This window comes from Sorghum bicolor, chromosome 2, assembly GCF_000003195.3.
Source record: "Sorghum bicolor cultivar BTx623 chromosome 2, Sorghum_bicolor_NCBIv3, whole genome shotgun sequence".
NCBI classification, from domain to species: domain Eukaryota; kingdom Viridiplantae; phylum Streptophyta; class Magnoliopsida; order Poales; family Poaceae; genus Sorghum; species Sorghum bicolor.
Window position 1 is genome coordinate 74,064,446 of NC_012871.2, and position 15,135 is coordinate 74,079,580.

The following is a 15,135-nucleotide window of genomic DNA, read 5'->3' on the forward strand; positions in this document are numbered from 1 at the left end:
TATACGTGCTCGTGAAGTACTAGAGTATCTCTCTTCGATGTAGATTTAATACTTGAGCACTCTATCTTTCTCAGACCAACTAATTTTTTATCCCTCTTTAAGTGTGGCATGCCTAAACCCAAAATAAAAAGAAAAACATTTGAAGCTCCGCTTTTGAGTTCGACACCTTTTTCAACTTTAAGAATTAAAGGATACCATTTCATATTAGATCAACTCTTTAAAACTTCTAAGGGCACTCACAATGCAAAACTCTATCACAGAGTCCAAGACAATTAGTTACATATTATTTATTGTATTTTGCTGATGTGGCAGCATATTTATTGAAGAAAGAGGTAGAAAAAATAAGACTCCAAGTCTTATTTAGACTCTAAGTCCACATTGTTCGAGGTAATAAATAACTTTAGACTCTATGATAGAATCTACATTGTGAGTGCCATAAGGGACTAAAGTTACAATGTATCTCATAAAGATCACATTAGTCCCTAATTTAGATGTCATCAATACACCAACAACCACAAAAGGGGGTAAATGCACTTTCAAGATGAGCCCGTGGTTTGCGCTCGCCAACACCGTGGTGAGGACGTTGTTGGTTGACCGGTGGCTCTAGCCCAGGCTACACTCAGGCACGTCGAGAGGTATCCATCCAACTTGTTTGTTTAGTCATTTAGCAGCGTTTTTCTTTACAACAAATTAGAGCACTGCCATGACTTGCCAAGGGAATAGGCTGCCTATCCAAGAGGTGCGATAAGTCCCTTGTCATCTTTTCCAATAGGGGACATGTCCTATCGCCACTTGATAGACAATAGCGTCTATTTTTATTAATTTTTTAATCATACAATTATTTTTGCTAGTTAAAAATAAATAATAATAATAAAACCGATGAATCAACTGTTACTGCGCCTGAGTCCGCCGCCGCGCTCGCTGTCTCTCGGGCCCTCCTTTGGAAGGCGGCCTCTATTCAGGTGGCCCAAACAATCCAGCCTCCAAAGGCGAGCCAGGTTGTTCCCACCCAGCCCAGATATAAGAAGCAGACTAGGCCGTTCAAATGTGGCCTCTGTAACATAGCGCAGGTAAAAGCATCTCCAAGAATTTTTTTTTTCTTTTAAGAAATATCATGGTTTCCAACTCCTAAAAAACTATTAAGAGGAACAAAGACCTTCATTTCCAAAAGTTTCTAATATTCTACTTTAAAAAAATCAAAAAATAGGTAGTCCCATGAGTTTATGATGTTTTGCATCATGAATTCTGAGTTTGTTTCTATACACATTTAAGCTCATTCACCATATCTTTCACTTTTACGGTTTGCTCACCTAGAACCCTATCTTTCCTCCTTTTTTCTCGAGACCGTGTAAGAAAATGATGGCACGAAGTGGAGAGCGCATAGGGGAGGACGGATAGTACACGTGACGGCCCGTCCGTGCATCTTTACACACATCCACCCTTTTTTCCTCAAGTGCTAAAAGATTGGGATATCAGTTTGGAAGTTGTTGGAGATAAATTTTTTTCATTATTCCTAAAAATCTGAGAATGATTATTGGGTACTCTTAGAGATGCTCTAAAATACAGGATTTCACGCTCAAACAACTACTTGATTATGCAACTTCATTGGAAAAGGAACATTTTTGTCTCACTCAGCTATCAGTTGGTTGAGTTTTTTGTGGTAGAACATGCCCAACCGCAGGGGCGGACCCACGGGGTATGCCAGGTGGGCCACAGCATACCTGTGGGTTAGTCTTCTACTTATTAACAATGTATTATATCTACATATAGAAACTGGCAACACATATTATTCATATATTTTGATAGCCCATTAGTAAGTCATTTGGTTTTTAATCAAGAGGTCGCTAGTTCAAACCTTGCTGCTGCACTTTTTTTTCATTTTTGGTTTTGTATTTCTTTGTGTTCTGTATGGCATACCTTGTGTTAAAATCCTAGGTCTTTTTATCCCCTCTTGTTGTATCCCATGAGACTTTATGTGTCTTTATTTTTATTTTTTTCTCCACTCTAGATATTATAACTATAAATAACATATTTCATCCTTTATTTTACTATTTTTTTCATCCCATCTTGTTGTAAGTCTCTTTTATGGGTATTATTTTAAATTATTTGTATTTTTTTACATCATAATTTGTTATAGTTTTTAGCTAATCTTTAAAATTAAGTCTTATCATGTTATTAGTGCACATGGTTTTTTTATTTGATCTCTAATGCACATGATTTTACCAAATTGGAAATGATTTTACCAAATTGCATAAACTTTTTTTGTACGGCATACCTTGTGTTAAAATCCTAGGTCCGCCACTGCGGCCAACCGAGATAAAGTCCTTTTGTCTTGGCAAGAGTGCTTGCATTAAATCTTCCTAGATTTATTATAGAATTTAGCGATGCTATACTTTTAGTGGTAGGTCACGTCCTCGTCGACGACAAGACGCTTGTAGTGACTTCGTGAATTTTAAGATCTAGTAGGTGATGGAGATAGCGAGGTGTCTGTGATGACTTTGTGAATCTCGAGATGTACATATGTTCATAGCAACGAGTATGTGCGCGCATGTTGTAGACGTTTATGTTATAGCATGTAATTAATTCTCAAAAAATAGATTAGTTTTTCCTTTCTCAGCTTGAAAACCACAAAAACTCCTCCCTCATCTTTCGTAACCGGTCACTTGACCCACGGTTGTTTCCTCGGTTGTTTTTCTTATTTCTTTTTTTATGTTTATTTCAGCAGTTTTTTTTAAAAAAGAAAGAACATAGTAAATTACAGAAAATCATAAACAAAAAAATGCAATTGTGTTTAACTATACATGACTAGATCTACAAATTGAACATGTGATATGATGTTATTAGTATAAATTTTTTTATATAACTTTAGATCTACGGTTTTTCTGTAATTAATTTATAGTTGTAGTTTCTCTTCTCCAATTGTGGTGCAATTTTTTGAAAAACTAATCATTGCTGTAACAAAATTTTGATGCTTTTTTTTAAGGCCAAGAAAATTTTCATGCTCATAGTCATAGATCATGTACGATTGAGTTATGGTGGCCTTAGACGAGACGCGTGACACGTGAGTATCCGTACTGCGTTGTTTCCCACGGCAGCCCATGAGCCGAAACGTTGCACCACTAGAAACCCATGTGTACTGCGGTTGCCCCACGCAGGCAAACTATACCGAATAACGAGCCCAAACGTTGTTCAGTGGATCTCGATCCCACGGCCCACAGCAGTTCCGCATGCTCCCACTACGGGCCATGAGCCCACGAACCGTTCCACCAGAGAAGAGGGCGCCGGCGCTTTACGCGAGTACGGTACGAGTATCCGAGACAAGATACGTGAATATACACTTTCTTAAAAAAAATCCACTAAAATAATATACTCGAGTATCTATATCTGTGTATCCTTTTTTTTTTGAGAAACTATCTGTGTATCCTGTATTGGATACGAATACGTCACCCCTTGGAGTATCCGTATAACATAGGGCGCTCTTGCATCGGGCAGGAGCAGGACCGTCTCCTCGCTCGTTTCGTTTCATCGAAGTCTCCTCGAGACCGTAGTGCGGGCAGATATTATAGTAGTAGTAGGTCAAGTGAAGCAGCGCGCCGTCCATCCGCCCGCGCGCCGTGATCTTTCCCGGACGACTAGCGGCCGGTGGAAAAAACGGCGACCGAGCGCGAGGCCGGACCGTACCCAAGACGGACGGAGAGGAATGGAAGCAGGTGCGAAGCTGATGGATCGGACCCGATCGATCACCCGACCGACCGGGCCTTGTTGGACGCTTTCGCGGTAAAGGCGTAGCTAGCGCGCCTAGTCTTGCGTTTTGCGTATGCCTGGTCAGTCGTCAAGACACGTAAGTACGTCCAAGTACACGGGCTCGATCGCGCTCCTGCTGCGTAAACATAAACCGTTGGCTGATGAGGTCAACACAAGCCTTTACAAAGGGGCCGGGCCAATCGAGCCCGTTCACCGCTTGCTGGGCATGCAGCAGCCGTGGTCCGTGGATCATCGTTCCATGGATCGTGTCCTTGTCCGCCGTCGTTAGCAGCCATGGGTCGATCTGTCACGTCCTAGCTAGCTAGTCCACGGACCCACCTGGCGTTTTTATTTTACAGAAGAAGAGTGAGGAGTGTGCTCACTCTAGGTAGGTAGGCGTACAATAAGCAGCAACGTACGCTCCCCCAAGCATTTGATTTGAAACGGCCCAGGGTGCGCCGTTATTTCAAAGTATTTTCGTAGCCGGCCGGCCGGCCGCTGAAGATTTGCTCAACCGTACCCGTAGTAATGATCAGGTCATAACTCGATCATCAGGATATATACGAGCACACACGAACGAACGAGAACGAGTTGTGACTGGCGACGGGGTCGAGCAAGCAGAGCATCGTCCGTACTCGTTCAAAAGCAAACTTTCAGACCCATCTCCTGCCGCTGCCGGCCTGCTGCGCGCTGCAACCAACAATTATATATTTTTTTCCGCCCGTTAAGATGCAATGCCAATGCCAATGCCAATGCCAATGCAATGCAAGCACCAGCAGCCCAGCCAGTTCAAACCACGCCGGCCATCATGCCAAATCGAACGCTACGTTGCCGCCAAATTACATGCCGCCAATCGATCCATGCACGTAGTATAGCTGTCGATCCGCAGCATTATCTGTCACTGTCGTTGCAAATTGCAAGGTCCAGCTAGACGCGCGCGACGACGTCCGGCCTGTTCGCAGACACCCCCATCTCTGGCTCTCTGCTTACTACTGCACATAAATAAAACTATACTCTCGCTTATAGCTGTCTTAATTAGCACATACTGTACGCTCGACCAGATCTGGGGTTATCGCAGCGGCCGGCGTGATGCCAGCTACTAAACCCCGTTCTTTCAAGAAGCAAAAACGATCGAGGCGCTCGCACGCACGTGGCAGCGTGATAGCGTCAGGTCATGTCCACGGCGTACGCGGGGACACACACGTACGGACCCCCGGCTGGCTCGCTCGTCGAGCTCCACGACTCGCTCGTGCACGCTAACCAAGTTGGCCTGATCCGGGTGCACACACACACACAGAGCAGGTTTTGTACTGACCCTGGCCCCCCGGCGACAGTGTGCCGACACACGTACGGGCCAGCGAGGCCACTGGCCGGATCTTGCTTAGCGCTAACCCTGGCTCAGCCCGACACCAGATCCGGATCAGCGTACGTGCATGCCATAAGAAATTAAATGGGCAGGGGATGCCCTGGATCCGCACTAGTTTATGCCTAATTGTCTTGGTTAGTTTTAGTACGTATTAATCAATCAATCAAGTGTGTGTGCTTATATTATCGACGTGCGTGCGTGCGATGCGATGCGAATGCTTGCTGGACAGGGTGGCTCGCACGTCGCCGGCATGGCCGTCTGGCGAGACCGCGGGTTTTCTTTCAGATGGGAGGCTCGGGGCAATTTCGACGGGATTCCCTTTGCCGGCCGTACCTGTTGAACCGGCAGCTAATGGTCGTCATTTTTGTACACTTGTGCTTTTCATGTTAGGAGGATTATTATTTATGTAAGTGTGCGCGGCTAAGAAACTTGCATTCCTTAACGATCGACATTTGTGATTTTATATTATTTGTACCGTAAAGTGTGTGCTGCTAAGTATAGTACCTGCAAAAAGAAAGTAGGTGCTGATATGATGCTAAGGAACTTGCTTAGCAACTCGAATGACTTAATGTTTGGTAAAAATAAAACAATAATATTTTTTTGGGCGAATCATAGTGCGTACACTACATGCACTCTCGTTTTAAAAAAAATCAACTATGTGATTTGTGTCGGTCAAATTAACTTAAATTTAACATACTCCCTCCAACCATTAAAAGTAACGTTTTTAACTTTTAGGTATCTTATTTGACCGTTCGCCTTATTTAACTTTGTATGCAAATAACAAAATAAATAAACCATTCTTAAATTATTTTTATTGACAAAAGAAGTCATAACATAATAAAAAATATTTATACAAAAAAAATTAAATAAGACAAACAGTCAAATAAAAAGTTTGAAAGTAAAAAACGACACTTTAAGTTAGCCATTTCAAATTCTAGCATCTTATTGTCCTTTACATCCAAGTTTGGATTTGTGAAATATACACGTGTATACCTAATTTAAAAAGTAGTACACAAAATTACACCTTTGTTAACATTCTGTGATAAAAGGTATTGCTCGAAATTGTTTTTTAAGACCATGTCGATGCCTAAAATGTCACTTACATGTGATTAGAGAAGTACTTTACAAATGCTACAAGTTTTAATATATTACAATAATATATGAGAAAAATATAAAACTCATAAGAGCATAATATGATCTCCATTTTTTAAGTTAATGTTATCATAATCAAATTCACAACTATAGGCTGATTTTTTTGGCTCATATGATGGTGTGACACAGTCCTATATATTACACAAAGTTACATGAATAAGACAAAAAGGAGAGGTGAAACCATCAAAATACGTGTACTCCCTCTGTCCCAAAATAAGTGACGTTTACGCTTTCCGAAAAATAACTTTAACTAAATATATAGTAAAAAATATTAATATTTATTGTACATAATTAGTATCATTGGAAAGATCTTTAAATCTAGTTTTTTAACAAATTTATTTAGAGATATAAATATTGCACATATTTTCTACAAATTGAGTCAAAGTTGTGGCACGAAAACCCAAAACGACACTTTTTTTGGACGGGGGGAGTACACAAGAGCGGATTCTAGCACTAGGGCACCCGTAGGGCAGGAGCCCCCACCGGCCCACCCTAATCATTCTCCCCCACATATCAACCACCACCACCACCAAAATTACAAGCAAATAAGCTTGAAAGGAGCTAGATGTGAAAAATGATGGAATGAAGTATCTTCTAGCATTTGTTCCTCTACTTCATTGTACTCCCTCTATCCAGGAAAACATGTACTTCTAGCACAGTGTCACATTTTAGTATATTAAGTTTGACTGATTTTATAGATAAAAAATATCAATATTTATGATATCAAATAAAATATTATTGGTTTAATTACGAAATGTATTTTCATAATAAATTGATTTGGAGCCATAAATATGAATAATATACACTATAAACTTTGGTCAAATATGAACTACCTTTTCTGGCACACAACCCATATAGTTGTATGTTTTTCTGGGAGGGAGTGCTAAATAAAGTGTCCTAGCTTAATCTTTTTTTCGAGAACATGGTGTAGCACGTATTTCATTAAGGAGAATAAAGTAGTTTTGTTACAATCAGAGTCAAATTATGGTAATCCAGATATTACCAAAATCATACCCTACACCCAAACAACACTCGCACGAGATTGTGATTACATTAAACTATAACGACAAAGGTGATAGTGACGATGGGCTAGTTGGCCTCATCATCCAACCCAATCATGTCCAGTTTCATGGCCACTGGGTCAAAGTCCCCACCAAAAAGAAGTTGTAGCGCGTGATAGGTGGAGTCTGAAAGCGGTTCTCGGAAAGCCGCCTTGTACTTGCGCACCGTGTCGGAGCCAACAATGGGGGACGACGCCTCGAATCCTAGCTTCTGTATGAGGACACGTTGAGCTTGTTTGGTGGAGTCAGCCTCACGCGGTTGGGCAGCAATACGCACACTGCGCCGCAACGACGTGACGGGAGTCGGCGTTCGAGGTTTGCGCAACCTCGGCGGCCCATGGATGAGGGGCAGCTGCAAAGGAAGACATAGTCGTTCCTCCAAACTTTCAACAATCGACAATGCAGCCGCAGGAACAGTCGGCATGGCTGGATCCGGGGCTAGGGGTGGGCAATATTACCTCCACAATAGGACAACGGGCACAACATAGAGTGGCTCAGCTCACACCAAAGCTCACCTATGTGGCAAGACAATCTGTAATTTATAACACTCTAACTAGCAATACCTAATTACCTATAGACATATATCACCTTAATTGAAAGAACAAAGTTATATTATGATAGTTTGCTCTGTGACGAATCTCATGATATATCAACATCATATTGTTGATATGTATAGAACTTTACATATTCATAACACACGCATGCATGCTCATCCCTATGGAGAGATAATGGGTTGGCTCCTTTCTATAAACTGACACATAGCCTAATACTAATTAATATAGTAATTAACTTAATCCAAGCTATAGTCCACTATAAGGATCAAAGCAAGGAATTTAACCTAGTTAACCTAAACTAAATTCTCTCATGCTTTCTTACTTGTACTTCTAAGGAACTTGGTTAACAACACAAATGGCTTCATAGTTAACATAAACTAAATTTTCTGCTCGTGCTTTTTATTAGTTTATTTATCGAAGTCTGTACTGCTAGAGAAACTTGCTTAACAACTCAAATGGCTTCATCCAGAATTTTTAAAAAAGGTATGTATATATTCTTATATTTTACATTTGCTACATTTTCGTTCTTATACCGGTAGTAGAAATACAGAGCTAATTAATAAATCTAGAATGTACTAAGTATATGAGATGGTAAATGTAGTGCAGAAGCAGCAGAAAGTTGCTTTGTTATACTCGTTACGTTTATGGTAAACTAATACATGGTGTTATCGACTATTAACTTGTTTTGGTTTGAACTCAAGGTTTCGACTGTCAACTGTAGAATCTTCCACCCCATTTCCCAAACTACACAATAACACAACACAACCCGACTGCACGAGGGAGATCGAGTCCTTTTTTTTCACACTGTGCATGGTTGGCTGGTCCGGTTCGTACGGCGCACAGTTTCGCATTTCCACACCAATTACCCTGACCACGCACGAAACTTGCGTGCATCTTCACACAACACAGGAAGCTCGTCCACGCACGACTTATCCGAACGTCTCACACTATCCGAATCCGATATCTCGTATAGTCGTATGCCAAGCACGTCGGAATCACACTGACAGGCCCATCGGAACAGCAACATCCAGAAAAATTGAGTGCGTGGACTCTGGGATTTTGCCTCCGATCGACCAGTTTGGCAGAGCACGCACGCACTATCCCGAGCTGGTAGCCAGCACCACTGCCGGCTAAGCTAGCTAACCACGCAGCGTCGCTTCCCGGAAGCTTCGCCCCTGTCGTCTGCCGAGAGAGCAGCGCAGTGCTGTGTGTGGTATCGTCCAGTGTCAACCGCGATGGATCACACGACGAAACGAAGCCGTACCCAAACGCAACCACCCCGGCCACCCCCAATTTCCACCCGTTTTCTCGAGGCCGCACCTATTCCGATCCGCCACTCCTTTTCTTTAAGAATTTCTCGGGGATTTTCCGGGCCAAGTGGTAGCGTCAGCTCTCCCTTTCGCAGTCGCTAGGCCAAGTACTCGAGGAAACAGACGGGCACCTTCCTGCGCGCTGCCAGGACAGGACGAGCCTAGCCGACGCCATCACGCCATGCAAGGGACCTTCCTCCTCCTCCTCCCGCTCGGCCCTAAAGCTGTCACGCCGCCCAATATTCCTTGCCCTCGCCGTCGGGTCGTATATATAAAGCTCTCGCTTCCACCCCTACCACCATCTCTCCAACCACAACCCAAGCGCATCGCAGCGGCGGCAACTCGTCGGAGCAAGCAAAGCAAAGCTAGCGCCTTCCTTCGCACGACAGGGTAATAATCAAGCTCAATCGACCGATATGGCTGAGACGACAAACACGATGGCGGCGCCGCGGCCACTCCTGCGCCGGATGCTCTCGTTCCGGGAGCCACTCCTGGTCATCCCGTACCTGCTCACCTTCCTGGGCGCCGCGGCGTCGGCGCTGGCCCGCAGCCACTCGTCGCTGCTGCACTCGCTCGCCAGGGCGCTGTTCCCGCCCGCCAACGCCAAGCACGCCGCCGCGCCGCACGCGCCGTCGTCCGCTGCCACCGCCGCCGCCGCCGCGACGTGCCCGGACGACAGCGACGGCGAGGACGAGGACGCCGCGCTGAGCAAGGCGGAGGTGGAGGCGATCATGGCCACGATCGGCCTCGCGGCGGCTGGGCGCGGCGAGGGCCTCGCGCCCGCCATAGACCTCGACGACGTCCGCGGCCTCTTCGACGCCGATGAGCCCAGCTTCGCGGAGGTGCGGGCCGTCTTCGCGGTCTTCGACGCTGACCGCGACGGCTTTATCGGCGCCGAGGACCTGCAGGGCGCCCTGGCGCGGCTGGGAGTCCGGCAGGACGCCGCCGCGTGCCGCGCCATGGTCGTCGCGGCCGGTGGTGGCCGGGACGCCCGGATGAACCTGTTCCAGTTCGTCAGGTTCCTCGAGAACGGCCTGTGCTGATGAGGCTGCAGGGCCGGAGGAGCTGACCGTTCCTTCATTTTTTTTTTTCTTCTTCGTTTCGTCGCCTCAGCTGCTCGTGGCAGGAGATGAGAGAGTGTACCATTCAGAGGGGTGTTCGTCGGGTGTGTGTTTTTCCTCCTGCCATGAGTTTTGGGGGTGGACTGTGCAGCAATTAACGCACTAATTCCCAAGTTAAGAACAATCAAATTAATGGAACTAATTTGCCGGTTGCAAACATGATCATCTAGTACTGTCTTTCAGTACTGATGATATATCCTGAATGCCCTTCTTTTTCTCTTTTTATTTTTGCCAACTCGAATGCCTTCTCTGAATCGACGATAAAACATATAATTTCTTACTAATTTCTAGCATGATCGCTTGATGATCGTCAGACAGACAATCCACTTCATTGGCGTAAAGGTCAATCCTTGTGGGGGAGAACTTGTTGGAACTCACTGTTCGTAGTCCACCACGCGCACTGGAATTTCTGCAAATTTCGGTCAAAAGTTCAAGCGCAATGATTTCAACCTTCAAAGCGTTGTCTGGGGTCGATCTGTGCCCACCGATTTCGCCGAGTTTGGTCGGGTCCGTTTCATCAGGGTCACAGCTTTGATGTGTTCCTGTCATTACTTGGCGTTGATGCCAGCCGGCCAGATCCAGAGGCTGCTGTGGCGGCGTTCTTCCACGAAGTTTCGCAGGGGCTGCTGCTGCTGCTGCTGCTGCAGAGGTCGCTACTTGGCGGGCGTTGGAAACTTGCCGGCATGACACCGACGTGCCCGGAACGGTCCAAGCCGGGGTACGTAGGAGACCCGTTTTGCTAGCGGTAGCAGTAGCATCCCCTGCACGGGCTTGGAAGCTGTCACGAAGCTAGCCTGGGCTGCAGGTGAGGTGGACACGAACACACCAGACAGCCCCCCGCTCTCTGGAGTCTGGATGCAGTGTCATGGACCTGTAATTGTGAGGTGAAAGTCACATGATAAACGACGCTCTGATGGGCAGTTGCTGGTCTCCGTCGCATCCATGAATATATTCTCGATATCAGAAAGAGAGGAGGAGCGAAGCCCTGCCCGCTTTAATTTCTTCTCAGAATCTGGTCGCGGGAGGCTCGCGAGATATGCAGTGATGTTCACTCTCCTTGGTATAAATTTAAAACGATCAATTTTGTATCACCGTTTGTGCGGTATACGATTCCATGGCTTTTTTTTATCACCAGTTTTTTAATAATATATAAATACAAATTTTCTGTTTCAAGCAGACAAATAGGCCTATTAGCTCAGTTGGTTAGAGCGTCGTGCTAATAACGCGAAGGTCGCAGGTTCGAGACCTGCATGGGCCATATTCTTTTTTTTTTTAAATTTTTTTGGTGCACTTTACGTGGGCCTGCAATGACCTCGAGCTTCGGGCTTTTTTTTTCTTTTTTTTTAATTTTTTTTGGTGCACTTTACGTGGGCCTGCAATGACCTCGAGCTTCGGGCTTTACGTGGGCTATTTTTTTAAAAATTTTTTTGTGCACTTTACGTGGGCCTGCAATGACCTCGAGCTCTGGGCTTTATGTGGGCCTGCAATGAACTCTGGACTTGAACCTTATTTTTTACTTTTTTGTACAATGAACTCTGGACTTGTACGTGGGCCAATCACACACATTCACGCTTCGCTTCGGCCTAGAGTTCTATAACACAACTGGCCCATAGGTTACCACCTGTTGGGCTTCTGGTCCTAGTTTCATCTAGCGAGAGAACACAGCCCACTTATCGAATCAAAAACCCTAGCAAAAGCCACAGTGGAAGTCTATCGAAGCAAAGCACGCGTCTCCACTCTCCAGCAGTCCGGCGCAGCTTCCGTTCCCCCGCCGTAGTTCGACCAGGCGGCCGGAGCGCGACGCGCTCGTGGTTTGCAGCATGTCGGCGCAGGCGGGTACAGGGACGTACTCCCCGGCGGTGGCCGCAGGGGACAAGCGGCGGGAGAGGAAGGAGGAGCTGCGGCGCCACCTCGTCGAGGACGCCGACTGGCCCCGGGCCGACGGCCGCTCCTTCCACGACTGCCGGCCAGCGTGTAACTACACCCTGCCCCATGTCCTCTCTCTACCTACTCTTGCTTGAGAATTTTGGTTCTCGTAATGCTCTTGCCAGCCCCGTACTTATGGTGTTCGACGTTATGCGTGATGAGTGAGGGCGTGTCTGAGCTACATGGCATTCGTTGGGTTGAACTCCGTTTAGTTACTGTGTCGTCTACTGCTTGGGTTCCATGCCTCTTTAGACGACAATTTGAATCTTAACCTTCATTTGAACGATACTACCTGTTGTTCTGTGGATTTGAAACTAGCAGTCTTCATTTATGGGTTATGTAATTAATTGGTAATTTACAATGTGTCTTGCAGTTATGCAGACAGGACCAACTACTGCTGCATCAGGGTCTGCTTATGCGGAATTTGGGAAGACAAAGGTCATTGTATCGGTGTAAGTGCAACATCCTTTGGTACCACCTGTTTTTTCATAGTATGTTTTATGTTTTGGAATATAAAATGCGAAAAGATAGTGTTTCACTTAAATATTCCGCACATCAATGTACTCTCCTTGCCTGTTAAATGTTTATATTGGTGTCTTTGCAATCAAATATGAGCAAGTCTGGGTCAATCAAAGCAGCCCTGTAACTTTAGGGCACTCCCAATCGAGAACTAAAGGTAGTTTCTATGTGCTTTAATTATCTTGACAGCTAAGAAATTTGCTGATGTGGCAATAAAATTAATGTAGAGAGAGATTAGAAAATGAAGAAATGGTTTTTCTCTCACGAAACCACGTCTACTCGTGGATCAAAAACGGAAGAAATCAACGATGTAGCGTTGGGGAGACTCGAGTCGTTTCTATTTCCTTGCTCCGGATATGAGTTTTGTTATAAGGTCAATTATTGCTCACTGGAGAAATCCACATATGAGTTTAGTTATAAGGTCAATTATTGCTCACTGGAGAAATTACTTGCTCTAGCATGTGTTTCTTAGCGTTGTGATATTTGTATTTCCTCTATTTTGTCTCTGAACTTGACGACTTGTGAGATTCTTTACTTATCCTGAATCTGTATTATTGGTTGACCATTCCTCTTTGTTTCATGACTACCTTCGCAGGTTTGGACCAAGGGAAAGTAAAAAAGCAATGATGTACAGTGATATTGGTAGGCTCAATTGCAATGTTAGCTATACAACCTTTGCCACTCCAGTGCGTGGACAGGTACACCATGTGCTCTTGTATCTCTGTTTGGACTAACTGTTGGAAGGTATTTGGAGTTGATTGCATCATCTTATTTCCAGGGAGCAGACAACAAAGAGTACTCATCAATGCTTTATAAAGCTTTGGAAGGCGCAGTAATGCTACACACTTTTCCAAAGACCACTGTTGATGTTTTTGCCTTGGTTCTTGAGTCTGGCGGCAGTATGATACTATTCTAGCCTTGATGTTCTTGTGTAAAATATAATAAACTAGATTTGTTCTACATGTGGAAGTTCTGTTCATGTTTAAGAAGTAAAAATATTGAAATGCTGCTCATCTTCATAACATGCTACAGTCTGTAATAGCCTTGGTCTAATGAGTTAAAGTTAGAGCTAAGCCGTAAATGACAAATACATAGTTTGAACATGTTATCATAGTATTTTCTTATTTTACAAAACTGTATGAGGTTAATGTGTTTTGAGTTGATAATTCTTAAGTAAGTCAGATATTGCTAATTTGTTGGTAGAATAATGGATGGATTGATGGTACATTTTTTAAAAAACAATTAAAAGGACAATTTTTACAGCCCATCCTCAATTCTATGTTTGTATTGTTTCAAACCTTTCTTCCGTGACCAATTCTTTCTGCATAAGTTTCCTTGTTAAAATGTTGGACCTTACTTGCAGTTGTTTCATTTCAGGTGATCTTCCCATCATTATATCATGCGCTAGTCTTGCACTGGCAGATGCTGGAATCATGATGTATGACCTTGTTACATCTGTATCCGTGGTATGGCCCCATGTTGTCTTTGCTCTATAATACTACTCGCACCTAAAGCATCAGTTAGTTAAGCTTGAGGATGATCAGATTTTACTTCCTTGTCCAGTCCTGTTTTGGTAAGAACATCATCATCGACCCAACCTCAGACGAGGAAGCATGGCAAGATGGAAGCCTTGTGGTTGCTTTCATGCCAGCCCGCAAGGAGATCACACAACTCACGCTCACCGGAGAGTGGAGTGATGGCAGAATAACCAATGTATGGCCTACATACTGCTGTGTTAGAAGAGAATGGTATCAAAGTTGTAACAGGTACTAACATATTGTTTCCTTTGTCAACAGGCAGTAGAGCTCTGTATGGATGCTTGCAGTAAGCTCGGTGACATATTGCGTGACCACTTGAAAGATACCGCCACCTTGACGAGTGAATGATGTGGCAGAGACAACACTTGCAACAACAGATATCCTTAGCTGTACAAAATCTGTAGGCAAGGGAGGCTTGTTGGCCTGATGTTTGAGTAAGCATGCATGGTTGTCTCCTTCATGGCAAAAGGGTGAACTGTCAAGCTGGGGAGAAATTGCAGGGCAGTGTGTATTTGCCATGTAACATCTCCTGACTTCTGACCTTTAGCTTCATGTAGCATCTGTATCTTGCTTTTTTCTGCTTACTGTAATATTCCTTGCTCTACAATGACCTGCATTCTTTTGATACTGCCCTTAATTTTTGGTTCGAGTGAGAAAAACATTTTGAGCCGCTCTGAGATTTTTACCCACTTGTTTCCCCGTGTTTTAGGTCCGATTCAGATATGGTAATTTCACATGATTTGCTACATGAATTTTCTAGCCTAGTTACTAGTGACGAATTGCAAGTTGCGAACTTGTAGCTCACGAGTCATGAGGCCATGAGCCATCCATTCAGCATTGGCGC

At 44.4% G+C, this 15,135-nt stretch overlaps 2 protein-coding genes and 1 non-coding gene across 3 annotated transcripts; all 3 read left to right on the plus strand.

The window, feature by feature from the left end:
- LOC8063517 (probable calcium-binding protein CML45) lies at window positions 9,333-10,467 on the plus strand. Its single transcript, XM_002461029.2, has one exon. The coding sequence runs from the start codon at window positions 9,604-9,606 to the stop codon at window positions 10,228-10,230; it is 627 nt and encodes a 208-aa protein (XP_002461074.1). The 5' UTR covers window positions 9,333-9,603; the 3' UTR covers window positions 10,231-10,467.
- Window positions 11,493-11,566, plus strand: TRNAI-AAU. The gene has a single exon. It is a non-coding gene; the product is annotated as a tRNA-Ile (tRNA).
- On the plus strand, window positions 12,007-14,980 carry LOC8079367 (exosome complex component RRP41-like). Its single transcript, XM_002461030.2, has 7 exons — window positions 12,007-12,282; window positions 12,608-12,686; window positions 13,349-13,451; window positions 13,532-13,652; window positions 14,131-14,219; window positions 14,317-14,466; window positions 14,550-14,980. The coding sequence occupies exons 1-7, from the start codon at window positions 12,129-12,131 to the stop codon at window positions 14,637-14,639; spliced, it is 786 nt and encodes a 261-aa protein (XP_002461075.1). The 5' UTR covers window positions 12,007-12,128; the 3' UTR covers window positions 14,640-14,980.

What these genes read in the sequence shown, in the direction of transcription:
- LOC8063517 (XM_002461029.2), top strand. Translation starts at nt 9,604, where the DNA reads ATGGCTGAGACGACAAACACGATGGCGGCGCCGCGGCCACTCCTGCGC.
- LOC8079367 (XM_002461030.2), top strand. Translation starts at nt 12,129, where the DNA reads ATGTCGGCGCAGGCGGGTACAGGGACGTACTCCCCGGCGGTGGCCGCA. An exon ending in CCACTCCAGTGCGTGGACAG is followed by an intron (nt 13,452 to 13,531) that starts GTACACCATGTG and finishes TCTTATTTCCAG; the next exon opens with GGAGCAGACAACAAAGAGTA. An exon ending in GGTTCTTGAGTCTGGCGGCA is followed by an intron (nt 13,653 to 14,130) that starts GTATGATACTAT and finishes GTTTCATTTCAG; the next exon opens with GTGATCTTCCCATCATTATA.